The sequence below is a fragment of the Gavialis gangeticus genome, unplaced genomic scaffold (assembly GCF_001723915.1).
Source record: "Gavialis gangeticus isolate Ggan-Ray unplaced genomic scaffold, GavGan_comp1, whole genome shotgun sequence".
NCBI classification, from domain to species: Eukaryota; Metazoa; Chordata; order Crocodylia; family Gavialidae; genus Gavialis; species Gavialis gangeticus.
Genome location: NW_017729012.1, coordinates 2,526,661 through 2,552,755, shown reverse-complemented (window position 1 = coordinate 2,552,755; position 26,095 = coordinate 2,526,661). Strand labels below are relative to the sequence as shown.

General features: G+C 47.7%; 1 protein-coding gene across 1 annotated transcript in view; it reads right to left on the bottom strand.

The window, feature by feature from the left end:
- Window positions 1-3,865: 3,865 nt before the first annotated feature.
- The window catches only part of LOC109293216 (coiled-coil domain-containing protein 92), a 62,065-nt gene continuing 39,835 nt past the window's right edge, over window positions 3,866-26,095 (bottom strand). Inside the window, exon 4 of the mRNA XM_019511031.1 lies at window positions 3,866-10,216. Coding sequence (XP_019366576.1) covers window positions 9,462-10,216 — 755 coding nt within the window. The 3' untranslated portion in view covers window positions 3,866-9,461. The remainder of the gene's footprint in view (window positions 10,217-26,095) is intronic.

Here is a 26,095-nt window from a genome sequence, read left to right as displayed (position 1 = left end):
TCGTTCTCGGCTGTGCTGAGCCTCGGCTGCAGAAGCTAAGGGTGAGCTGCAACTCAGTCTGCCTTGTTCTGTGCCACAGATGTTCTTAATGGGATTAGTCCTTCTGTCCAAGCTGTGGAAGCATGTAATTTATCACCGGAGGCCACAGGCTCAATCTCTGCTAATGACCAAGGTGATAGGTGATGGGTGCTGAGCAGGATAAGTCCCTGGATAACTAGCTGATGCTGACACATCCTTCTGTCATTTAAAGTGCCTGACACAGCCAGATTCCCTAGCATCGCCTCTAATGATATTGCTGCCTCATTTAGTCATATGCCACTATTTCACCTCAGTGCAGATGCTCCTGAGGTCTTTTGCCAGGTTGGGGTTGGAAGAAGGGGCAAATCCATACCAATTTGAGTCTTTTATTAAAAAAAAGGCATATTACAATGACATCTAAAGTACAGGTTCATGTCGTCTCTGGGTATTAAGGAAATATATCTTGAAAAGCACTGGGTTAAAAAGCACAATTTATAACAATGTCATCATGGCCCCTATTTTCTCTGTAAATAAGAATGTCACATAGTATCACATTCAAATACACCAGGACAGTATCAAACCTTTGGCATCTGTCCTGTTTTACTGGTTTCCCATAGCAAGACCCACAGGCAGCTCAAACAACAGCTTTTATTGTTCTCTGCTTAACTGTGCAAATTTGACCAAGGATGATTTTTTTTTTTTTACTCATATGAAGCCCAGGATATGTCCTGATCCAGTGGAACTATGCCTAAATAGCATCTGACTGCTGCTTTGTTACCTCTAATGGTCCGTTCATTCTTTAGGTGGAAGACCAGGCTAGGACCCTCACAGGAGTGAATTCAGCACAGCTCTCCCAGCTCAGGATCTAACTCCATTCATCTTTCCCATTACCTTCAGTGTGGACTTCAATGGGAGCACTCTGGTGGACAAGGATTCCTCAGGTAAGTGTTGCATGATTCGTCTCAAAGGCTTGTAGCCACCAGTCTTTACTGCCTTAAAGTGTGAAAGTAAATAGGGAGCTTGACACTGTAAGGTTCTCTTTACCTCCTGGAAGGGGCTGGGCACCGCTAGTTGGGAGCTGAGGCTGAGCAGTTCATCACCACCCAGTAGAGAGCTCCACTAGTAGAGAGGGATTCTGTTTTGAAGCGCTTGCAGTTTCTGGGATTTCTGGGTCCTGGTGCTGTTTTGGTTTCATTCTCTTGGCAATTGCAGCAGAGGGAAAGTGCATCGTTTTTTGAAACATGACATCAGTAGCAGTTAAAGAAAAAAAAAGGAAGAGGAAGACCCTTCACCTGCACTTTATAGTGTTGGGAATGTTCCACAGGCCTCTTCCATATTGATTGTTCTGAACTTGTACATACCATTTTACTGTTCCACCCTTCACTAAGGGGTTATTAAAGTGTGTGTGTGTGTGTGTGTATGTGGGGGCAGGGTTGGACTACATATTCTGCAGTCTCTTTAAACCCCATGATACAGTGGACTTGATCAAGTCATCTGGGTTGCCAGAGTTCCAGATAAAATTTCATAGAGTTCCCTAACCCCTTCTCCTTCATTCAGAATGCAGTTTCAGGATCCTGAATTTTGGATCAGTGTGAGGTACCCATTTCTACTCTGGATAAAATGTCAGCTGCAGGCAGGAGAGCAGCGTTTCTGAGCCCTGGGACCCAAAGAGGCAGCGAGGGCCATTGCACTGTCAGCCTTGAGGGCAGTACATGCAGCAAGGGAACAAAAGAACAGACTTGGCAGTTGGGAGCAAAGGTTGAAAAGGGCAGGTTCTAACCCATGTGGAGTAGCAGCACTTTTACTTTCATGCTTTGAGGCAGTCCCTTAGCTGACCAGATCATTCACGGACCTTTTATAAACATGACAACTTCTGAGGCAAGTAAACTGCAAAAACCATGTCTGGAGCTCCTCTCAGTTACCCAGGGGGAATTACAGCACCTTGCTGTTATCCAGCTGGGATGAAATAACCTAGGAATGTAAGGAAGTCTGCCCTTGCCCCACCCTGTGAGACTTGGCAGGCAGGCAGGCAGGCCTCGTGGAGCGCTGGCAGAGCCGGTGACAAGAACAGACGTGTCCTGAAGAAGCTGCACCAGGATGTCTGTTTGAGCAGCCTGCACTGGGTGAAGCAAGATGTGTCATCTGGAGATTTCGGCTGCAGGAAGAGCTCTAATTGGATTCAATTTCTGATCTACTTTAGGCAAAGTGCTCTGTCACCCTATCCTTTTCCTCTGCCCAGCAGAGTGGACTAAAAAAGAGCTGTTGCAGCATTCTGGATAATTAAGAACAATTCCCCTCTTCCCAGGACCCCTCCCTGTGAATACCTGCATGCCAGGCACTTGTGCTGCACCTTCTGTTAGTTGTGTTTATGCCATCCCAGTTTATTTAAGTCAAGGGCCTGGCCTGGGGTAAAACTCCTAGAGTCTGAGCATTTTGAGACTGCAGGAAGAGGCCTTGTTGCTTACTCATGGGTACTCTGTGTTAGTGGGGTGTAAAAAAGGAAGATCCTCACACACAGTGATTATCTACCTCATCAGGAAAGCTGGTTTGGAGAGGGCTATGTTTGACCTCTCCCATGCCAGCCAAGCCACCTATCATAAGTAGCTGACTCTAGAGGAAAGCATCGAAAGAAGCAGTGTCTGTTTTCATCCTCCCCCTGGGTTCTAAGGCATTGGGCAGTTTCAGCATCCTGCTGAGTGGTGCTGGGGAGGGGGACGGTGCTGGAGCAGATCTGACCCCAGCCACGCACCCTTCCTAAACAGCATTGTCCGTATGCTTTCTTGGCTGGGCTTGCCTCCCTGACAGAAAGGAGGTTGCAGATGGCAATAAGGCTTTCAGCCAAGGTCCCCTGTGTAGATCCTGCAAGGAATTTGGCCCATTCCCAGAAAAAACAAATAGGGGAAAGGGCATCTTCTCAGCCAGTCCTTGTGTGTCTTGGAGCCACATCTGATTACTTTCCACAAGTTCAAGTTCTTGTTGGCCCTGCAGGTCAGCACAGCTAAGGGGTTGTGTTCTGTGCGTCATCATCCCAGTTGTTGCCTAGGTTAAAAGCGTTGCTGCAAGCTGTTGTGGGAGGCAAGAAGGCCCCAGCTGTTTTCTCAGGTCCAAGGCTACATTTGTGATGCTGGCAAGTAACTCACAAATTGTAAAGGGAGCAGATTTGGGGTGAAATCCTAACTTCACTGAAGTCAATAGCAAAGCTCCCACTGATTTCAGCATGGCCATGAGTCTGTCCCAGCCCCTCTGTATTTCTAGTCACTGAGAAAGTACGTAACCTCGTATGGTCATTTCAAAGAGTCTGTTCTGACCAGCACGTACGTGCGCTTGAATGGAAGAATGGAATGTTATAGAGCCATGGTGTCTAAATTAGGCCTTGCAAACTCATTGGGTTTATTCAGACTTTAGCAGCAACACTTGGCCAATGGAGTGAATATGGCTTTTTAATTGTTTGTTGCAATGGGGAATATTTCCCTACTGGTTTGCTCAGGGAAAAATAAAAAGAGCAAAGTTTGCAGTGAATCAGTGTGACTGCATCTGCCTTTAGGTTTAGTTGGCATTGCCTTGTTCCAAATATGTTATGAGACATAGGAACAACAGAAACCAAAAGTATAGTGACACCCTCTTCCTTCCCCACCCAACCACTCATTTACTGTTCACCCCGTATGATCCCAGAGCTTTAAAATGTCTCATTTTCAGGAAGCATTGCAAATAAAAAACTGCAGACCAAAAGCAAGCCCCCAAGCCCATAGACCGCTGAACAATTCCAGAATAAAATGGCAGTTAAAGAAAGGAAAGTCAAGCCACACAAGTATTAGCCTGTAGATGGAAAGTTCTCAGCAAAGGTATATATAAGACATCATTTAACAACTGTGTTATTGCTATGCATCCATTTCCAATCTAGTTGTGAAGCTTTACAAGTTAGCATTAAATGGTTGTATACAAAGCATGTAGATTTAATTTGTTACATTCCCTGATATATATATGTGTGTGTGTGTGTGTGTGTATGTACATTATATATAGAGATATACAGTATAGACAGAAATTATGTTTACCCTTTCTGACTTGCAGGGAGTCTGTGATAGCACTGAATAAACATACTCTACAAATCTCTTATATAATTACATTCTCATAGCTAGTTTATACCCAGACACAAGAGAGAGTCTGTAAACACGCTCACCCATCAACAGTAGCAAAAGAACTTATATTTCATTAGGTGCGTGTCATTTCATTGGCCTCTCTGTGTCTAACATTTGATTAAAAAGTAGGAACACTGACTCTCACCCCCTTTTTTGATCATTTTATATAAATACAAAGATTAAAAAAACAGATATTTTTAGTTTCAGCATCATCCCTGTTTCAGTCATACAGTGCTTTCTCTTTAAAACAACTAAATATACATTTGTAAGAGCCTTCCTCAGCCACAAAAACACAGCAAAGAATAAAAAGGCCAATAACAAAGTTTCAGGGCAGATCCTGCAAACTGTTGGGTAAGAATTCTTACCTAAGGGTCTGGCCCTAGCAATGAACTTCAAAGTACAGTATTAACTATACAGGGCAAGATCCTGCTGCCCTTACTCCAGGGCCAGATTGTGGCAACTTTGATTATGGTGAATGGTATCTTACACAGGGAGTCCAGCCACCACAATCTAGTTCTCAGTTTTTCACTTGGATGAAACCCTCTGTTAAGCCAGTGAGAGCTTTGCTAGAGGGAGGCTAAACAGAAGGCTTTGCTAGAGGAACAAGTGAATAAAAACCAAGGAAGGGCTTCAGGATTTGGCTCATAGGAATAGAAAGTGCTCCATTTAGCGCCTCTGTCTCTTTTTATGGCTCATCAAAAATACTGGCCCTGTTCCTCCTCTCTCGGACTAGTGTAAATCAAAAGGAACGCCATTGACATCAGTAGAACTTGACTTGGAGTAAGACAGACCAGGATCAGACCCAGGACTGCGTGCCTTGTTTGGTGTGTGTTGAAATATATAGCTTCCCCTCCTGCTTCTTCCCTGTAACTATGATTTGCAAGATTCCAGTGATACCTACTAGACAGAGACATGGTCACTTGGCTTCAGTGCATCAGTAGCCTGTGTGAAAGGATAAGAAAGGACGGGGAGAGTAAGTGGGGTACAGGGGAGAGTAGGTGTGGCTCGACAGAGCTGGAAATTAAATAAATCCCTTGAATGAGCCTGTAGCTCTTGGTAAAGTGGAAAAGATTCTACAGCTCCAATGAAGTTGCTTCACTTGCATATCAGGCACTAAGAAATAGGTGATTGCTAGGAAATCATTTACAAAGAAGCGCTATAATACTAATTCTGTTTTTAATATTAAACCCTGCTGTGATCTCTGTATCTTAATAAAATGTCAGGGTTGTGCAGGAATGGGGGAAAAAAGCTGTGTAGGCCATAACTATCATAAAACCCACCTAAGAAGTGCACAGTGACTTTATTAGCATCTGTCATATTAAAATTAATAAAAAGGAGAGAAATGTTCTCAGCGGAACCTCTGCGAACCTGAGAGACATTACCATTTACAAAGGCGAGGTTCCTTACCTGCATGTTACAAATCTTAATCAAGTTGAAGGGATACTGCATTTCCACAGGTATGACATACACAATGCAATGCAAATTGCTTATTGCTTTTACTGTTTGACTTAATCAAATTGTGTCCATCCAAGCAGGGTAGCAAACAATCTGTGCTCATGGGAGGGGAGGAATCCCGTTACACGACTTTGCCACCAGAGGGCCCTTTCTTTTTAATCATTGTGCAATAGAAGACAGCATCTCCTAGCTTTATTGCAAAACTGGACCCATCACATGAGACTCTGACATTTTTCTGTTGTTAGTACTGTGGATTTGTAGTAGTGATGTGCCTGACTTTTCCGCAGACCTTGCTGCCTGGGCATCTGGGGCAGTGTTAGCCACTCAGAGATAAGAAGCTTTACAGACAAGAGATCCAGTAATTATTAGGGAAGCTTGTCCAGCCCAGTGAACATTTTTGTAGCCACAGTCACACCAACAAGCACTGATGGAACATAATTGCTAAGGGTGGTTCTTTAAATGATGTACAGTAGTGTAGCTCCCTGCTGGACTTCAGTGAGCCTGTGTCAATTTAATACCAGTTGGGGACGTGACTCTGAATGTCTAACTGGAACTGCTCATGGGAATATCACTTTCTGTAAATCTCGATGAATTATATCAGTGCTGGTTATGGAATAATCAATCTGGAGAGGGCCTCTGAATAATGCAAGGATTGCTTGCCTCCTACACAGGAGTGTGAGCGTTGACACAAACAGTAAAACATGCAGCTACGGATCTCGTTTCACTCACTGCTTGGCTGCTGAAATATATTGGCTGAGATAATAGTCCCAGATTACCTCTTTCTTTTCTCATGCCCCATGTTAAGACTCAGTTCATCCCTTTGCCAAGCATCAGCTCACAGTGCAGGTTGTCACTAATGCAAGAGGGCACCAACAGCTCTGGATACTGGAGTGCAGTAGAGTAGTAGTGAGAAAATATGGGGGAAGAAGACCTTGAGGAGGAGGCAAGATTCAGGGAAGCCTGTTCACTCCAGAAACTTCAGCTTTTGAGAGAGAGACAAGGCTCTGTTAGCTGTGCTGGTAGAAAAAAACTGCTCTGCTCCCCTGGTGCTGATTCCAGTTAGCTGTTGCAGCACAAAGACAGCTTTTGAATAGCAACAGAGTAGAACCGAAAAGGGTCGTCTACTGCTTCAGCGTAAGACATCAATAAAGAGGAGTCTAATGAGCTCTATCCCCAAAATAGAAGGCAGCTAGCAATCCAGTAAATGGCCCTGAAAACATCTTGATATCCGTATCACTCATGCCCTTCAGCAGCTAATGGAAGAGCACTCAGAAGCACAGCTCTGAATCTATTCCTACATCCTTCTGTTTTTTGCTTTGGAAATGATCAGGCAATCACAGCCAGGTTTTTAAAGATATTCAGTGCCTAAAAATGAAGCTAGACATCAATGGGCTACTCAAAAGCACCTGTGGAGGTTATGTGCCCAATGATAGCACTGGGAGTTAGGTGCTTCACCTGCCTCAGTGCTTTTAAAAATATCCTGTTTGGTTTTCAGCTTCGTCCTTAGGTACTTTTAAAAACCTGACCCTTTGGGCTTAAATTAGAAACAAAGTCTTGTGCTAAACAGAGGTCTACACAGCTCATACTGTGGGGTTGCACTTCAAATTCAAGACTGTGTTTAAAGAACTCAGGTCAGTCCTGCCTTGGGTATAGGTTCCTCATGCTCTTAAAGGGCCTCCCAAGGTGGGGCAAAAGAAGAAGGATAGTAAGATCCTTACACACGGCTTGAAAAGAACAGATTCACTTCTCAATCAAAAAAAATATAGCTCAACTATAGATCATATATATACTCTGAGTTTTATTTTTATCATTCCAAAAACTGTGCTAGTAATTGCTACTGGAATCTCAGAAAATTATTTTAATATGGCATATAAGTACAGAACTACAAAAAGAGGTGCATATCATATGTGAGTGCTGCATTGATGATCTCAGGTTAGTGGTAAATACCTGGGTGTCTTAGAAAGCAACTGTAATTTCCAAATAAAACCATTTTGTGTGTAATGAGGGGAAATTACACAGCAGCTGGGAACACCAATGGTGGTTGAACTCATCCACCATTTATGACTGTGTAGAGAAGTGATGTAGTCCGGTAAACAACCATTGCACACATATGGTTTTATTTTGAAATTGCTGTTCCTTTCTGAAACACCCTTGTATGACTGGTGTCCCCAAATACACAAACAGCAAATGTTTGGCTTGTTAAGTGTGATATCATTCTTGGCTTTTGATTATCAGTGCAGAGGGGGGGAACCACAAGATTCATCTATCCACTGCATTTTCGGTAGCTGTCATGGAAAGGGGTATAAGGAAAAGGCCAGGTGGATAGAATGGGTAGTTAAAACTATGTGGGTCAGCATTTTGCTTGCAGAGTAGCTGAGGGTCTCATCCTGCATGAAATAAAGTAGCTTCTGCCTCAGCTCCCATTCAAGTCATACAATGAGAACTTAACCTTCTGTCTGCCTTTGATAGCACTTCCCTCCCTTACTGCAGTGCTATACTGAACTGGAGTGAGTTGGGGGACATACGAATACCTAGTTCCAGAGATGAGACCAAGCCCCAAAGGAGACAGATTTTTGTTTTGCTTAGAACCTCCTATCGATTTCAAAGCAGAAATGAGCAGCTGACTTTGCCACAAGAATGTTTTTCTATTTATTTGCAATGCATGAGATCTCTTCTTTGGGCATCTCATTACTAATTTAGTTACTTAGTCTTCTGAATAAGGCTCCAGTGGGAAAGTAACACATGATTGGTAACTTAATTTAAAAACAAGAGCTTGGTGTCTAAGCAGCAGTTGTAATAGACAGTTGTGGGAAAAAATCAGTCAGGGATGTGGAGTGGCAAGGACACATCCAGACAACTTGCTGTAACAACAGGCAAAACAATGTCCAGGCTAGCACACGTGATTAGTGATTTTGGATGTCTGAAAATCAGCTTCTGAAAATCAGGCCCTTTTCTGATAGTGCAGGCTGGATACCCCAAAAAGGGAAGCACCCCAAATCAGAGGCTACTTTTGAAAATCTTGTCCAACAGGTTTATCCTGAGGGAGGAATTTGGGTGAAAAATATAAAGCAAAACATTGTTGTGTGACCATGTCAGACATGATTGGCAAGGCCTGCAGATGGGGTAGAAATCCCTCTTAGACCAGCTTGACCGATTGTCTTTCAACTCCCTAAATTCCTCCAGAACCTGGAGGACATTAGACATTCTGGCTCAAGTCCATCCTTGTCCAAACTTCACCACATCATGAAGTCGAGACTAGGGGTGACTTTGGCTCATCCTGCCCATTGCTGTGTTCACCATCGGTGAACTCATATATGTGCAATTCTGCCATTCCCTGCTTCCCCCCACCCCCCTCTACCTAGTGCCAGTGAAAATAAAAACTATCTCCTCTAAAGAGAACAATGATGACAATAACAGAAAGAGGTTTTAGTCTCAGACATGTTCATTTTTAAGAAAGGGAAGCTCTGGACAGCGCTTGACCACCATTCCTTCCCCTATTCCCATGCCCAAAAACTCTCTCCACATTCCACATCTGGATTCATTCTCTCTTGGAGTTGACTCCATACCAACATTCAAAACACGCTCAGCATTGCTGGCTGCTGCACTCCCATGCCCCACCATCCCTCTGAGAAGAAATCTCCGTTTTAGACAAGTGAGATCATTTCTTTCTCCCTTAGCAGAAGGAAAGGGAGCTGTGGTTAGGGGAGCCAGAATGAGCAGTTCCCCCAGCCCAACATTGTATTTCGTGAAGACAAGGGGGCAGGAAATCTGCGTAGGCTCTCCTCTCTTTTTTTGGTATAGCCAGACTCCGATGCTGCATGGGATGGTTGCATTGTTCCTTTTCCTTTGTTTTTATTCCGAGTCTTTGGGAGTGCTGGGGCTGGATCCATGACACCTGCCTTGCTTGCCCCTAGAGGGCTTGGTCTTAGCTGAAGACCTGGGGCTTGTGGCTTCCACCTGCTCCTGGGAAAGCTGCTGAAATGGCCTCTGCAGGCCACTGCTTGTAGCAGCACTGTCATTTGGATCAGCCCCTGCTTTTTTAAGGCCCTCAGTTTTGGGCTCAGATTTCTGACGGTGGGGTGCATGGTGCCTCCTGGTGTATAAAAAAAGTGCTGGGTCAGGCATGGGATCTGTGTCTTCGAAGCTGCTCATCCTCTCCCTCTGGAAAGAGTCCTTCATAACCCCTTTGCTAAAGGAGCAGTCAGTCACCAGCCTCCGAACATGAGCCTTGTGACTGCGCTTTTTAGGTTTCACCTCACCGGAAGGTTGCGTAGGCAAGGGTTTGTCCAGTGGCCTGTCGGAGGGGGGCTTCCCGCTCTGCTGGGAGCTGTGCAGCGTCTGCTTGGTGGAATGGAGCTGGAAGGAGAGGTAAGCAGCAGCCTCTGTCTGCTTCTGCAGCTCTGTGTTTAGTATGGTCACCCGATGGCTCCTCCTCTTCAGCTCCTCGAGGAATTTCCTCTCCTTGTTCCTGAGGTTGGATCTCAGTGCAGCCACCAAGGCCTCCTTGTGTCGGAGCTCCTTCCTCAGGTCCAGATTGTCCTTCTCCTTCTCATGCAGCTGAGCCTCCATGATCTTGCACTTGTCCTCCAGCTCCCGATCGATGACTTCTGAGGAGGACATGACAAAAAGCAGTGTTAAAAACGCCATTTGGCAGCAGTGAAATACATGAGAAGGAGGGACTAGGGGCAGTAGCTAAATGGCTCAGGAGACTGGTCAAGGAATGCTTGGAAACTTTCCACTCTAGGTGAATGGTCTGAAGGTATCCTGGGTTAATACTGAGTATTGTTACCACCTGATAGCCAGTGAGGGACATAAGTGATATATAAGGGGTGGTCCACTTCCTAGTGGGCAAAAGTGAGCCCCACCACAGGGTTGGCAGCCTCAACAAAGAGGCAGTGATTGAATGGGTTTAGACTATCAACTAGCAGTGCTTCCTCCTGTTCAGGGATGAAGGACATTAGTAACTTTAGCATGATAGTGCAGGGAAGTATACAGTGACTGCTGTAGAGGTATCGGCCTGGGAATAAATACGAGACCTCAGTCTCGCTCGTGTGAGATTTCAGCTAATGGTGGTGACAGTCATACCAAGACAACCAGTTAAATGAGAGCTCACTGCTTTCTGAGACAGAGAAAATCTTGTGAAAGGATGGATGTCATGTTGGGCTGAGCTCCCAAGAGTCCATAAAATCTTGGTGCTATCAAAGCCAAGCTCTAACCTCTATTGATTTATGGTATTTACACATCACCTGCTACTGTAGTGTCTGAGCACCTTGCCATCATTCATGTTAGGTCCCCATCACTCAGGACGCGCTGTTCTCTTTATTCTTCAAATGGGGGAATTGAAGCATAGAGGCATTAAGAGAGCTGCTCATAGTTGCACTGGATCTCTGAAGCAAAGCTAGGATTTGAACTGAGGTCTTCTGGCTCTTAGATAAATGCCTTAAACCCTGGACCAAGCTTTACCCTGTTCACCCACCTGCCAATCACTGAAATGCACCATGTGATTAATACCCAGAAGGAGGGACAAGACAAAATGATTCATGCAGAAAACAGAAAATTGTGAGATCCATTCCACATCTGTAAATGACGCCTTCTGTAATTACCGTTCCATGACTTTTAATTTCATAGGTAAATCATTTTTCCAACTTAAAAATGATCAGATTCCAACTTTCTGTGGAGTATAATGAGCACTTGGAGCCAAAGTGATAATGAATTCCATGACAAAAAGCTATGTCTGTGATCCCTAACTTAAATGTAGCTGTGACCCCAACTCAGCATACTTTCTCCAGTCTATTGTTCTCATGTAAATTTAAAATAAACACAGATCAGCCAGAGTCCTCAGTCTGTGATTGAATCTTATGAGCTGAGCCTGTTTGATGTGCTGAATCACAAGATACTGTGTGAGCAGGAGATGCTGTTCCTTTGGCTTTAAAAGTTAATCCTACTCCCTTAAATTCCCTGTCTTGTCCTTGGACCTGAGCTCCATCATGAAGATTTTTGCATTGGGAGAAAAAGAGAAAACTAATCATGTGAAACAATCTGCCAAATTTATTAGAAGGTGTCATTGACCTCTTTCCAGGATACTACACAACCTGATTAGACAGAATAGAGTATGTTAATCCAGGATTAACTAGGAGTTAGAACTGTGGTTGACTGAGAATCTAAGGAGGAAAGGAAATATAAAAAGAGCCAGACTCTGCAGAAATGATCTGGAGATTTTGCTTTGCTGCTGTGACAGCTGTCAGGGCATGCAGCCATTAGCCACAGTCAGGAAAACACTTCCCAATGGAAGGTATTCCCAGGTTATTCTGTAGTTGTCCACTGCAGGGATTCTTGTCCCTTGCCTTTATAGTAACTGATGCCGCGCAATGTCAGAGATGGGCTCTCGACCTGGGCAATTCCTGTTGTGCTATTACCTGTTTGAGGATGCAGGCTTTTCCTTCTGTGCACTCATGCCTATATTCATGACTACCCAGTATCTTCCTACTTCTGGGGTGAGATTTTCAAAAACAGCTTAAGTGAATTAGATGCCTAATTCCAAACAGGAGTTGGGTGCCTAACTCCATTAGTTACTTTTGGAAATCCCAGCCTTGGTGAATGCAGTTGCTTTTCATCCTTCCGTGGACCTTGGCAGAACAATATTTTTAACATCTCCCTTGCAGTGTATTAGGCTGATTTTCCAGTCTGTGATACCAGCCTTATACCAGGGATTCCACTGAAGCCAGCGGAGTTACGTGGCTGCAAATGGAGCTGCCAACCGAGTTATGTGCGATGCAGTGAAGAATTAGACTTGACTCCTCTCTGCCATTCTGCCTTAGACTCCAGAGAAGGCAGTCAGTCTGTTGTTGATAAAGATTCATAAAAAGGACAGGATATTAAAGAAGAGAGTTGGTGGGGGTGGAGGGCGAAGAGAGCTTTGTCATAAGACCCTAACAACCAACACGCAGCAGTTGTTAATAAAAAATATTAACGGTGTCTGCCAGTTGTCAGGCCAGAGACATGTTTACAATCTCTAGCAGAGGTAACGATATAATGTTCCTTTGTCTCAACTTGCCCTCTGTTGCAGTAATGATGGAGGGGAAGAAAAAGTTCACAGGCAAAGGGAAGCAATAGAGCATAACGTCAGTTTGGGAGCCAATTTCTGCTCATGTAGGTTGCGTGGGGACAACGGAAGGCAGAAATTAACCCATCCTTTGTGCTCTCAGAGTCTATTCTCTGATATTTTAAGCTTACTTTGGTACCCTCTTCTCCCCCCCACCCCCCCACACTTCTGAGCCATGAACATGCGTGTGTGGTGGGTGAATGAGGAATGGCGATGATGGGCGATGTCACTGGTAATGTGGCAGCATCACTAAGACTCTCTTGTCTTGCCAGGTCTAGTGATGCCATCAGGGCCCCTGTATCCTTTTTCAACAAGTAAATAAGATAGGTGACAATATCTTCTGGGCCTGATCCATGTGATGATCAGTGATGGGAGAAGGAAGTTGCATCTGCATGGCTGGCACTAGTTCTTTTTCAGTGGCACTTTCCACTGTAACAAGACCCAGGGAGAAGCTGTGTAGAATTTGGGTCTCTCCTTTCTCACCTCCACCCCATCCTGCAATGCCTCCAGTTACTGTAGAGTGCAGAGGCCTCAGGGCAGATGTCCTTTGAGGTTCACATCCAAAATTTGATTCCTAAACCCCTTTCGCTTCCACTACAATTGGCTGCAGTCCGATGACTTTGCCACACTTAAATCAGTTCCTTTATTGAGTCAAACCACATGGATTTACCAGTAGGGTGTGGCTCATTCTCTAGAGTATTCAAAGCGGGGAGAAAAAAAGCAGGCTCACCCTTCCGATCCTCCCTTCTGTGGAGGCAGTAACCATCAAAAAACAAAGCAGCAGGGGGAGGGAAGAAGAGAGAAACCCCTGCATAAACCCCTTTGTGGCTTACTACATATGAGACTACAACAGGAAGCAATTCCTACCCTGGGCCTCCCTTGGCTGAAAAAGAGCAAGGATGAAGGTCTGCAAAGGGCTTGCACCTTTCCCCTGGGCTGTGTCCTCCAGTGGGTAAAACACTTGGTGAGGTGTTTGGAGACTCGGGTTGTATACCTGGCTGTTCTGCTGACCTGTTGTATGACCCTAGCAGCCTAACCCCAAGGCACCTTATGCTTCTGTTTCCTTTTGTGCCCTTTATCTGAATTGTCTCTTCAGGTTGTAACAGTTCTAGGGTAGGGGCTTCCTCTCCAACCAGGGGTTGCTCAACCCCTAGTACATCCCCTAGCCATCCACTATGTGCTACCATGATACAAATAATACTCAAGGTCCAGGCCCTGTGGGAAGATATTATCTAGCTGTTTGGCATCATGGGGATGCAGCCACCCTGATCCCAGCATAGGAGGCAGCCTGCCCAAAGCAGTGTAGCCTGTTTGAGGACACTGCTGTGCAGCGTGGTATCTTCACTGCCTGGACGGGTCCTAATTGAGGAATATGGGAATGGAGGCAAATAAAGAGGAAGGAAGTGGAAGGGGTGAGAGGGACTGTAGAAGGAGGAAGAATGGCAAGAGGTAACTAAGAAATGGAGACCCCATTCATGTCCCTTTCTTGCTTCCTCCAAAATTATACAATAGAAAAGGCAGAGTGAGGACAACTAAGGGGATGGAAGGAGTTCCAGCATGCAAAGGGGGTGCTGGGCTGGGGTGGAAGGGGACAAGGGAAACGAGACAAGGTTTTGGTGGCTCTGGACCCTGTCAAGTAGTGACATTAAAAGCCAGGCTTGTTCAAGCGTTGTGGACATTCTAGTACTCAAATCCTGGGCCTGTTGCTGGCCAGGTGATGAGCAAGTCACTTCACCTGGCCTTGTCACAGCTCTTGCATTCCTAAAGTGGATGACCCTAGCAGCCTAACCCCACTCACGTGCCTCTAATCCAGCTCTGGGTCCCTTTGACCCTTGGCTCACCTTGTCTTGCCTGTCCGCTATTCATTTTGTTGGCTTTACTCAGTTAAATCGCTTTTGCTGCCACATGCCTTTCTCCCTCCCCCCTGTCTGCTCCTGTGCTATAATCCAGGCTGGGATCTCCTAGGGAGGGAAGCAGACTCAGTCCTGCTGCCTGCTTTGCCCAGCCCCCTCACTGCAGGTCATCTTTAAAGATGAGGAGGAAAAACCTTTCGGGTGGAGCTCTAGGACTCCATGCCTACCACAAAGCTCAGGAGAGCTTTATGTTCAGATTTATTCCTATAGAGCAGAGTTGTCCTACTTCTGGACAGTGGGGGCCACATGATGCATGGGCTGCAGACCCTAGGATTTCTCCCACCATGTAAGCAGCCTGGCTCTTCTCCCCACTGCTTCCTTCTTGCTCGCTACCTGCTCAGTTTGAGCTGCCCAGGTCCCCCAGCCACTTGCACAGCCTGGGTCTTTTAGCTCCATGTGCAGGGCAGACAATATAACCTTTCTGTTACCCACACACGCAGCATTAGCAACCTGGCCCCGCTCCTGCTATGCATGCAGTGACCCGGCCCCGAGAAATGGAGGCAGGGACCAGAAGCCAGAGGAGGGAGGCAGGAGCCTGGAGACCCCAGCCACTTCAGCACCAGGAGCCCTGGGCAGGAGCTTGGGGGTTTTGTGTAAACATCTTGCAGTCTGCAGTTGATCCATGGTGGGCTGCCAGGTGGACAGCCCTCATTCATCCACTCCACACCAGCAGGTTTCATTAGCTGATGTCTGTAAAGCAACTTGAATAGTAATACTTTATGTTTCCATAATCCCATAAAGGATGCATGTAAATAGGGACTCCACAGAGGCTGGAAAGCTACTTGACTGGAACGGCTTTGGATTCCCTTCCCGAGTAACTCTCTCCAGCTGCAGTGCCAGGGGAGCCCTATCAAAGGGCCAAGGCCAGATCCTTTGGTTACACAACCATCTGCTGGGTGCTGTGGCGTGCCGTAGGCTGGAGCAGAGTCAGCATTTCTCTCCGTAGCTGTTTAATCACCACCCAGTCACCTCTGCTTACTAAGGCTTGGCCTGTTTGCCTTCTTTCTGTTCCTGTCATAGACTTACTGCCAGAGTCAGAACTGCTGACCGGACTTGTTAAAACAGAGGCACTCTCCCTAGCTCCCCAGCCAGCTTCTCAGCAGCTCCTCTGGATGACTGAGGCTTTCACTACCTTTTTGCATCTGAGTCATGTCAGAACAGCTTGAAAACCAGGGTGTGACTCAAAAAACTCAAGAGTCTGTCAAGGATCTAATATAGCTAGTGCTTCTCCATTCAAACCCAAAGGATAAGTGCCCTACCCCTTTTGTGCCTCTGGCTAAGTCACTTGTCTCCCCTGCACCTCAGTTTCCCACCCTGCTGGTAAGTGGGGATAATGATACTCACTCATCCACCCCGCAGGAGCAGTGTGACCAGGCTTCATTAGTTAATGCCTGTAAAGTAATTTGGATAATAATACTTCACCGTTTCATAATCCCTTCTGCCTAATGATCTTGAAGGGCTTTCAGAAGTTAATGGATTATGCCTCATAGCACTCCAATGAGGAAGGGAAGTTATCCCCATTTTACAGATGAGAAAGCTGAAGGGCAAAGAGATTAACTGATGGCCAAGTGGAATCTGCGCAGGAACCACAGGGCTGTCTTTCCTTTGCAACAGTACAAGGCTGCAGGAGAGCTAATTGTGGCTGCTGTTAATGCTTGAGCATAAATCTGTTTTTTAGGAAAAGATCTAGCAGCACCCTAGGCACAAGTGGAACAGGAGTTGTTCAAAGGCATAACTGCTTTTATGCAGGGGATTAGCTGGGGCCAGATCCCAGAAGGATCAGAGTCTTAGTTTGGCTTATGCCAATATTGAAACATTCAGATGCTCACCTCAACACTTCAGTCTACAAAACTGCACAGGACAATTCCTAAAAATGAGAAACAGTCTGTCTGCCATGCCTGCTTCTCATTGGGTTGGAAAGGTCAGCATTTCTTCTACTGGTGAGAACCTGCTGCTGGTGGCAAAAATGATCTTGCAGTGATTAAGGGAGTGTTCCTGGTCAGCCCTGGATGACAATCTGACTGCCTCATTTAAGACGTCTGCAAATGGTGCTGACATCTTTAGAAAATCCAGTTTTCAATGGGCACCCTGAGCTTTTTGGAAAAAGCTGCCCTTAAATGAACTTTTTCAAATCCCAGAAACCTTTGTTGTCATTTATGTAGTGTACTTTGACTGTCAGATGGTGGGTCTGTAGGTCTCTCTTCCATTGGAAGTAGCACGGCAAGGTCATAGTTACAATGGCAAATAAGTTTTTAAAAAGGTATGGTGTGATAAAGCATGAAAAAATCACTCCAAGCTTTACCACTTGGATCCACATGTTCAGGTTTGGATCCTCTCAGATGCTAGTCATCACTCAGCCAGGTTTTAAGTGCTAAGGAATTCCCACAATTCCAAGTATCAATCAACTGTTGTTCCTCTAGCTTTGTGGCTTAAAATAACCCTTTCTTTCTTGATCTTAATTTGTTGTGTATGAAACTAAGAATTTGTGAAACCAATTAAACCCAGGCATAAAGGTAAGCAGTGGCTGGGCAAAACTCCTTGCCTTCTGTTCTACCAGCTTGATCCTGACTTGAAAATCCCTGCTGCTCCTATCTCAGGTGTCTCCTGAGCAAGCATTGTTGACTATGTGATGGTTTTCAACACCCAGCTTATTTTCATTTGCAACTGAGCCAGGATTTGAATCTAGGGTTCCCAGAGGGGAAATATGAATGTATTAGCCTCACTGCACCAGGCCATGCTGGACAGAAGTAATGAGGTGACTGTTTTCTTCGGAGCACTGAAGAATATTTTTTTTCCATAGCTCCCTGCTTGTCAGAGAGAGCATGATGGAAGACTTGATAATTAGCAATTGCTCACATTGACATGTACTCATTGTGTGAGCCATGAACCAAGCACGATTTGAGCTACCACTAATAATAGCAACAATTGTTATCTTGAGCTCCATTCCTTTGACACCTTTCATACCGATGGATTCCAGAGCCAACTACAGACTGAAGGCTCGAGTCACTGTTGGGAGTGCTGGGGGTGCTCCTTTCCCATTAGGGACAGTTGCGCTGGGGGACAGGAAAGTTGGTGAGAAATCTGAGCCAAGCTCTATTAGTTCCTCTGCCATCTGCAGTATCAATACCTCTCCTCTCTGCTCAGGCCCTGCCCGCTCCCCAGCCACTTGCCCATACTCTGGCTGCCTCCAGACTGCAGCCAGCACTTTTGTGCCCCTATCCTTCTCCAGGTAGACTGTTTTGCCAGTGGGGAGATCCACAGGTGAGGATCTGCTGTAAGAACAGAGGGCAGTCAAGGGCATACACATAGCCCAGGCTGTATAAAGACGTAACCATTTGCCCCTTATAGTTTCATAGTAGTTTGGGGTCAGAAGGGACCTGAACAGATCATCTAGTCTGACCCCCCGTCACTGGTAGGAGCACACGCTGGGATCACACATCCCCAGACAAGTGTTCATCCAACCTCTTTTTGAATTTACCTGAGGTAGGAGCGAGGACCACTTCCCTAGGAAGTTGGCTCCAGATCCTAGCCACCCTAACAGTGAAATATTGCCTCCAATCTCTAATCTGAACCTATTCTCCAGCAGCTTCTGGCCATTTTTCCTTGTCACCCCAGGTGCTGCTGATTTGCACTTCCTATTTGCTGCTGATCTCCCCTAATGAATTTGTAGGCAGCTACCAAATCCCCCCTCAGCCTCCGCTTGCTGAGGAAGAACAGGTTCAGGTCCCTCAGCCTCTCCTCATAGGGCCTGCCCTGTTGCCCTCCAACCAAGCAGGTGGTCCTCCTCTGAACCGTCTCAAGGCAGGCCACATCCTTCTTAAAGTGCGGTGCCCAGAACTGGACGCAGTACTCCAATTGTGGCCGGACCAATGTCGCGTAGAGGGGGAATATCACCTCTCTGGACTGGCTTGAGATGCAGCTTTGGATGCATCCTTAATGCAGTTCACGCACACATATGCTGCTGCCATGCTGCAGCCAGGAGCATCTCTATGATGCACACCCCACCCAGTTGCTCCTTCCAAGGAGGTAATGCGCTACCTTGGAGCTCTGTGTCCTGGACTTGTTTATTGGTGTGTGTGGTCAGCATTGTTGTAAAGCAGCCACATGGTCCAGTCTCTGGAATTTGGCACAGGATGAAGAGGGTGAGATATGTCCACTTCTGGGCATACTCTTGAGCACAGGGGCAGTGGAGACATGGCCTTTAAAACCATTGTGCACTGGCTGCACTACAAACACTGCACTGCAGTAAAAATCCCCAGCCTACATGGGGGAGTTCTGTGCTCCCAGGCATCTCGCCATTCTGTGGCTCCTCTGCTGCGAAGGACAGACCCAAGCTACAGCCCTGCTGACATGACGTCACAGTTCAGGAATTGCAAATGAAAAGCAAAAGATAATGAACAGCAGCTCTTGTGACCTCCATTCCCTGTTCTTCGCTGCCAACACTGTGTACACCCAGTACAGGATCCAGCCCAGGAGATGGAGTAGGTCTGTGTGATGCAGGTGGGAACACACAGTCGCCCCATTTCCAATGCAGGAAAGAGCCAGGGTGACTTTTTTTGTAGGAACGGTAATGACTTATCAGAGAGCATGGGGACTTTTCCCCCCCTTCTCAGCACTGCAGCTGGCAATTGCAAAGCTGCAATGGTCAGACACTGTAGGGCTTAGTCAAAGAAATGTCACTGTTTTTTCTATCATGGCTTCTGTGAAAAGGGACCTTGGTAATCTATATGCGAGGTGAAGGGCTACCAAATGTTTGAGAAGAGATGCATTGCTGATGCAGGAATCACTCCATCCTTATGCGGACAAACTCCTAGGTTTTGAAGCAAATGTATAGGGCAGATTTTCCCAGGGAGAGTATTGCATAATTGGGCTCCTTAATACAAGCTGCTTGTGAAAGGTGCTGAGACCCTGCAGCTCTCTCTATTGCAGTAGCATCTTTACCTCAGCGGATCAGGTCATTTATATTCAGATGTTTAAGGAAGGATTTAGGAACCTAATTTTTAGATCCTGTGTTTGGAACAACAGGTCTTAAAAGGCAGTGGAAGTTTTGCCCAAGCAAAGACAGAAAGTCAGGCCCTCAGAGTTGCCCCTGTATTTTGTTTGCATGATTAATTTATATCTTCCTTGACTGTGATGAGCTTTGGTGAGCAGCTCTGAAGGAGAGAGTGAGTGTGTGTGTGTGTATGTGTGTGTGCACACATTTGTAACTGCATTCACTTATAAACATTAGCTGCCCCTGCCTGAGCTCTGAGGCTGCTGCACAGCTACCCTCTGGGCCAGATCCTATTCCACCCATTAGGCACTAAGTACATTTATGTGTTTCCCGTTATGCAGGGGTGAAATTCATTCTCATTTCAGTGAGGTGCTTTGAATGGTAAGATACATTAAAGCAGGGCTGGGCTTGAAGGACTGCCCTGATCCAGACAGGCGGAAACACTGGGGAGGTTTGAGCTCGGTGGTGTGGCTTCTCTGCATGCTCTCATTCCTGTTGCAGAGAACATGCTCCCTGGCTGCCCCCAGGCAGGAGGCTGACATCACTGTAGACTGAGGCTTTCCTCCTCCTGTTCTGTTGGTGCAATGCAGGTGTCTGCTCTGCATCTCTATCACTGCATCCTTGGACTTCTCCCCAAACAGCTGCACACACTTCTTTTGTCCCTTCCTCCTTCCTGCTGTGTGAAACAGCATCTGTAGATTGCTTTATTCAGCCTCTGTCCCCATCCCCCTTGTACGACACAAGAAGCGACTGCAAAAAGGCCTTTAGCATGACATCACTCCCGCTGCCTTTGCTGCCTGTACCCTGCCTTTTTTTTTTAAGGCTGGACCAGCAGGATTGGGACTGACAATTCTCCATCTTCCCGAGACAGCACTGGCATCATCTTGCCCTACTAAGAGGATGCTGCTGTTCCCAGGGGGCGGGGAGAACTGCCATTGTATGCAGAGCCTGCTTCTCCTCGCATTATCTGTCACAGCTGCTGCTGGGGCCAGTTTTGGCAAAGCTTATCTGTTCTGTTCTGGCTCTCATGCTGCCCTCCTTGCCTTGCTGTCAGCGTCATTCTGTCATGAGTCTTGCAGCATGAGGCTCTTTCTTTCCCCTGCACCCTCCTTATGGTCATGCTGGTGTCCTGGAGAGGCTGGAGGAAGGAGAGAGTTGTGCTTTTGACACCAGCCTGCTCTCTGGGCAGTGGATCAGCACTGCCCAGAATCAGGAATGGGGAGATAGCAAGGCTGAGCTGACTGGAAGTGGTGCCCTAGCACAGAAAGGCTTCAAAGCCTCATCAGCTAGTGCTGGAGTTACCTGGTGCCCTAATCTAAAGTCTACTTGGTGCTTTGCTCAAAGCCTATTTTGAGACCCCAGTCAGGCCCCTCCTGGTATGGCAGGGTGCCGTGATTCCAGTTACAGATGACCCCTTCAGTCCTAGAAGAGATAAGGGGGTGATTTCCCCCCACAAGGTTTTAAAAACACTCAAATGAACTAGTAAACTAGTGCTCAGCTGGTGCCTGGGATTAAGAGGCTGTCATCATCACTGAGTTCCAAGATGGGAGGCTGAGTGCGAAGAAGCGGGGAACACTGACCCACTGCAAAGGCGCAGGCGTCTTTCCCAGGAATGTGATTTATTATCTGCGCCATAAAGGGCACTGCTCAAAGTCAGTGCCGGCTGCCAGCAGCTGCACCAAGTCCATGAAAACTCCACAAGAAAGAAAAGGAGGATTGTGCAGCATCAGCAGGGGTTTTGCATGTTGCTGGGTTAGTGCTGGAATCCCTGTAGCAAGCACTAGCCAAGGTCCATAGCCCTCAGATATAGATTCCAGCTCCCCTCAAAAAAAAGCCCAATTTGGTTGAAGTTGTATGCCAGCACGCAGGAAGAAGGTCCATTGGGAGAAGTGCCAGGTGCCTTTAGTCTCTCTAGGACATGACATGTATTGTTGATCCAGAAGATAGAGTGGCCAGGGCAGCTGTGAGTACACACACTGAACTTCTCCTGTGATCTCCGGGAGTGGGTGTAGGTAGCGCAGGTGGTTCATCTCTCTCCATCCACACAGGCAGGAAGTCAGGCAGAAAGATGGCCTCTCTCTGTGTTAGTAGAAGTGTAGAGCAGTGGTAAGAGCAAGGCACAGGAGAGGCAATCTGGCTGTGATAATTTATTATATGCATGGTAGTACCTGCAGGCCTCAAGGTCCCTTGATGTCTACACAGGTGAGATGGACCAAGGCTGAGAGAAAGGAAAGACTGGTGTTTTTTGGCACAGGGCCCATGGTGGTCCTGCTCTGTGAGTGGGGCTCCTTGGTACCGAGGATGCGGATGATAATAATAAAGATGGTCTCCATCTTACAGGCAGGGAACTGAGGTAAAAGGGAGCCGCAGTCTAGTTTCTGGGACGTACCTTGGGGGCTAGAAGGCTCCCAAGGAACAGTGCTGGCAGAGGCCCTCCGACAGCCTAGAACAGCTGTAATGTAAAACGCTCCAGCCAGGTGGGGACAGTGATGATGCCCAAACATTTAAATTCCACTAGTGCAACATCTGTGCATGGAGAAGGCCAAGGGTCCATCTGCCTTACATTGTTCTAACTGAAAGTCCCTGAAAGCAACCATTTTGGGGATAGGACATAAAACAGGCTGATTGTCAAGGGGCTACCTCACAGTGTATGCTTCAGACGTTCCCAGGCTTGCTTTACTTGTCTTTAATCAATACCTTGTCTTTTCCAAGATGCTTGTAACCACTTTATATCGTCCCTTAATGACCTTTATAATGAGGTATTAAGGGAGGCAGTTGCATCAAGTGATTATTGCATGAGTGGCACTTGAAGAGCAGTCATTTGATGACACCTTAATTTAAATTGTTGGCCCATAAATGTGGTTGTCGCTGGGCACTTGTGTGCCAAACTCCTAATGAAGGTTAAGGACTTAAGGGGGAAGGAGTGTAGCGGAGCGCTATGGTGCTCGCTACTAGTAATGGCGATGCGGGCTTGGCTGCCAATCAATAGGGCAGCACAGCTGGGGGTTGCCTAAACAACTGAGTGGGTCAGCTGACTGCCAGGGGGCCGGGCCTGGCCTATATAAACACACAAGGCTGAGGCCCGAGGCAGTTCCTCTCTGGCAGCCTGAGCGGCAGGAGCTTTGCTGAGGAGCAGAGCGGAGTAGGCTTAGAGCCGAGCAGCCTGAGCGTCGGCATGCGAATACAGGGTGAAGGGGGCCCTGACAGGGACGTGACAGAAGGTTAGCCAGGTTGGCTTAAGGTTTATGTTACAGCCGAGAGGCTCTGCGTTCTGTTGTGGTTTTGGGAGTTATTGTAGCCCCGGAGGGGAGGCTTTGGGTTTGTTTGGTTATTGTTATTACACCACTGGAAGACTGGGTGAAGCTATAGGGGTGTGAGGAGGCCTCACAGGAGCCCCAGTAGTCTGGGGGTTCCTGGGTGCCCTGTACAGGCGCAGCAAGCAGTGCCTGGGAGGCACGGCTATTTGGCGCCAGTGTGGCACGGTGTGTGGGGGGTGTTAATGCCCCAGCCCGTGAGGGCGCTACTTGCCCAGTAGGGCGTAGGACCCTGAGAAGGGTCAGAGGGCTAGGCACAGCTACGGGCCACCTGAGCCCCAACTGCGGGGAGCGCGGGCGACGAAACCCCAGTGGGGTAACCTAGCGCGGGCGATGAAACCCCAGTGTGGGTGTGAGCGTGGGGAGACAGGCCCAGTGAGGCGCTGCCTCTACGTGAGAAGCCCCAGAAGGAGGGCGAGCTACATATTGAGAAGCCCCAGTGAAGGCGAGTGCGCGGGTAAGAGCCCGGTGAGGGCGGATGCGCGGGTAAGATCCTGAAGAGGGCGAGCTACATAGGGGAGTCCCAGAGAGGGGGCGAACCTATTGCGGAAGCCCCAGAGAGGGCGAGCGACATATTGAGAAGCCCGGTGAGGGCGGATGTGCGGATAAGAGCCTGAAGAGGGCGAGCTACATAGGGGAGTCCCAGAGAGGGGGTGAACCTATCGCGGGACCCCAAAGAGAGGGCGAGCTATACAGAGGCCCCAGAGAGGGCGCGTATGTATTGACATATTGCGAGGCCCCGGAGAGGGCGCGCGCATGTATTACAAGGCCCCGGAGAGGGTGAGCATAAGAGTGAGACGACCCGGGAGGGGTCACTAAGACGCATAGAGACACGAGAACGTCCGGTACATCTGTGAGGCTTGGGGCGTGCTAAAGGGGAGGTTGGAGGCACGCATAGCCCATAAGGCTGGGGTGCATGGGGTCACTCCTTAAGGGATATGGGTCAGTACGACCAGAGCACCGTGTCATAGGAAACAGTAAGGCAGCCTCCCTTAAAGACGTAGGACAGCAAGACATGGCGGGCGAGATAGAGGGTGCTAAACAATTAACTTGGTACAGTAGGGGAGTGCTAGGGAGATCACGGCTGCTCCCAGGGCCCACCCCGTGACAGTGGTGAACGTGATACTGCTGTTCATAAGCTGTTGCAGCGCCAAACTCTGAGGAGAGCCATGTGAGTGGTGCTCACTGGAAATTATGGTCTCCCGTACAGAATACTGCTGGTGAGTCAGCTGCCTCCACTACACCTCAAAGACAGTAAAACATAGCTGACAACATTCACTTGGATTCAAGAACCCTGTGTCAGCAACAGCCCCATTTGCTCAATGATGGGTGTTTGAACACTGAAGAGTCATTCAGGTGTGAGGCTGGATCTCCTTCACTGCTCACTTGGGAGGAAGACATGTGTCATCTGCTTGGCTTGGGACTGGGCTGGCTCTGGGAATCGAGCGCCAGCTACGGATGGGAGTGGCTGGCTCAGTTTCGGGGCTTTGTTCCTCCCACCAGGAAACCGAAACTTGGGAAGAAGGGATCTGGAGTATGTGAACAGGCTGGATTTATAGTGCAAGAAGCCACCATTTTGCTTTGGCAGAGAGAAAAGACCTTTATGGTCTAGTGCTGGCTCTCAAGGACACCGGGACAGGCAGCCTGGCTGGTTGCTCAGATCAGCTTTCAGTCTTCCATTGATCCTCTTCTAGTCCATGCCCCAAATGCTGCTGTGCCCTGGTACTTCACCAGCATCTGGGAGGCAGGGTGAGGAGCTCCGTGTAAGGCCAAAGGCAGTGCCACTTTCTCTCATCATGGCTGATTTGCTGAAAGCGGTCAAGATCGGAGTATTGGAGTTCCCACCCCTACACCACTCATCTCCTTTCCATCTCACCCTCTGCCCTGATTTGCTCCCAGGAAGGATTTAGGCCACTCTGCTTCCTCCCAGATGTTTCAGCTCGCAGCTGTTGACACCCTAACGCAGCCAACAGCAGGCTGCGTGCCTGCCTGGGTTGGTGAACAGAGGCTGTCAAGCAGGCGGGCTTTGCTTTTGGCCTGGCACAATATCCTGTGATCAGCCGGACAACGTGAGGCTCTAAAAATAGCCCCGTGGGCTCAGAGCATTGCATTTCTCTGGCACGCATCCATGTCTCCTATTGATTAGCCTTTAAAGAGTGAGCAGCTCTGATGTGGAAAGTCTAGGCCCTGCTGTGCTGCAGGGCTGGTGAGAGGTGGGAGTGGTGAGCAGTTGGGAGTGGATCCAGAGCCCTGGGGAGGCATCTCTACTCCACTCCACCCTCCCGGGAGCAAGAACTGCTGTTCTCCCAGTGCCCCCTGCTGGCCACCAGTGCCGCACACCTCTCCTGGAGCAGAGTTTGTAAGAGATGCCGTCTGACCCATGAGTTAAAGGTCAAGAAAGAGGAAAGGGAGGCAAACAGACCTGGAGGAAGGGCTTCCTCACACTGGAGTTCAAGGGTCTGAAATCAGTGCTCTGCCAATCTTTGTACCACAGCATATCCACAGGACCTTTCTTTTGAGCTGCATTGGCTTCTTTTTTCCTTTAACAGTCTGTCCATCATTCTGCCCTGCCTGCCTGCTTACATATTGTGTGTCATTCGGGCTTGCTAACTACCTACCTATCGTATTTAATCTTGGCACCTCCTGTCGTGCTGCCCAGTGGGTTATGCAGCAGCCACCTTCTGCTGCAAGTGCCCAGGAGACAAGCTGACATTACTCAGAGCTTCAAGATTTAAATGAGAAATGTATGGGGTGCACCAAGGTGACGCAGTGCTACCAGGTCTGCATTGCCAGGGGTAGTTCCTGTGTCTGCAACTCCTCCTTACCCTCTTTGAAGAGGCACCCAGCTGTTTCCTCTGCATTTAAGGGCCCTGGAGATATAGTGCAACTGCGGCAAGAAGAGGCAGTAGAGCAAACTACCCGCTGTGTGGTCTCACTTTTGATCTGAAAGGACCACTACTAGGTCTGAGAACAGTGTTTGGTCTCTGTGACCCATTCTGTCCTTGCCCTCTCCACTGGGCCTGCCAGCAAGGGGACCTGGCAGTGGTATTTGCAGTGAATTGAACTAAAACCTCATTTTGACTCTAAATCAGCTACCTGCCCTTAGTCAGGGAGGGGTTGGTATGTGTGAAGCAGGAGGGGCTTGCTTCTTGGCAGTGATCCTG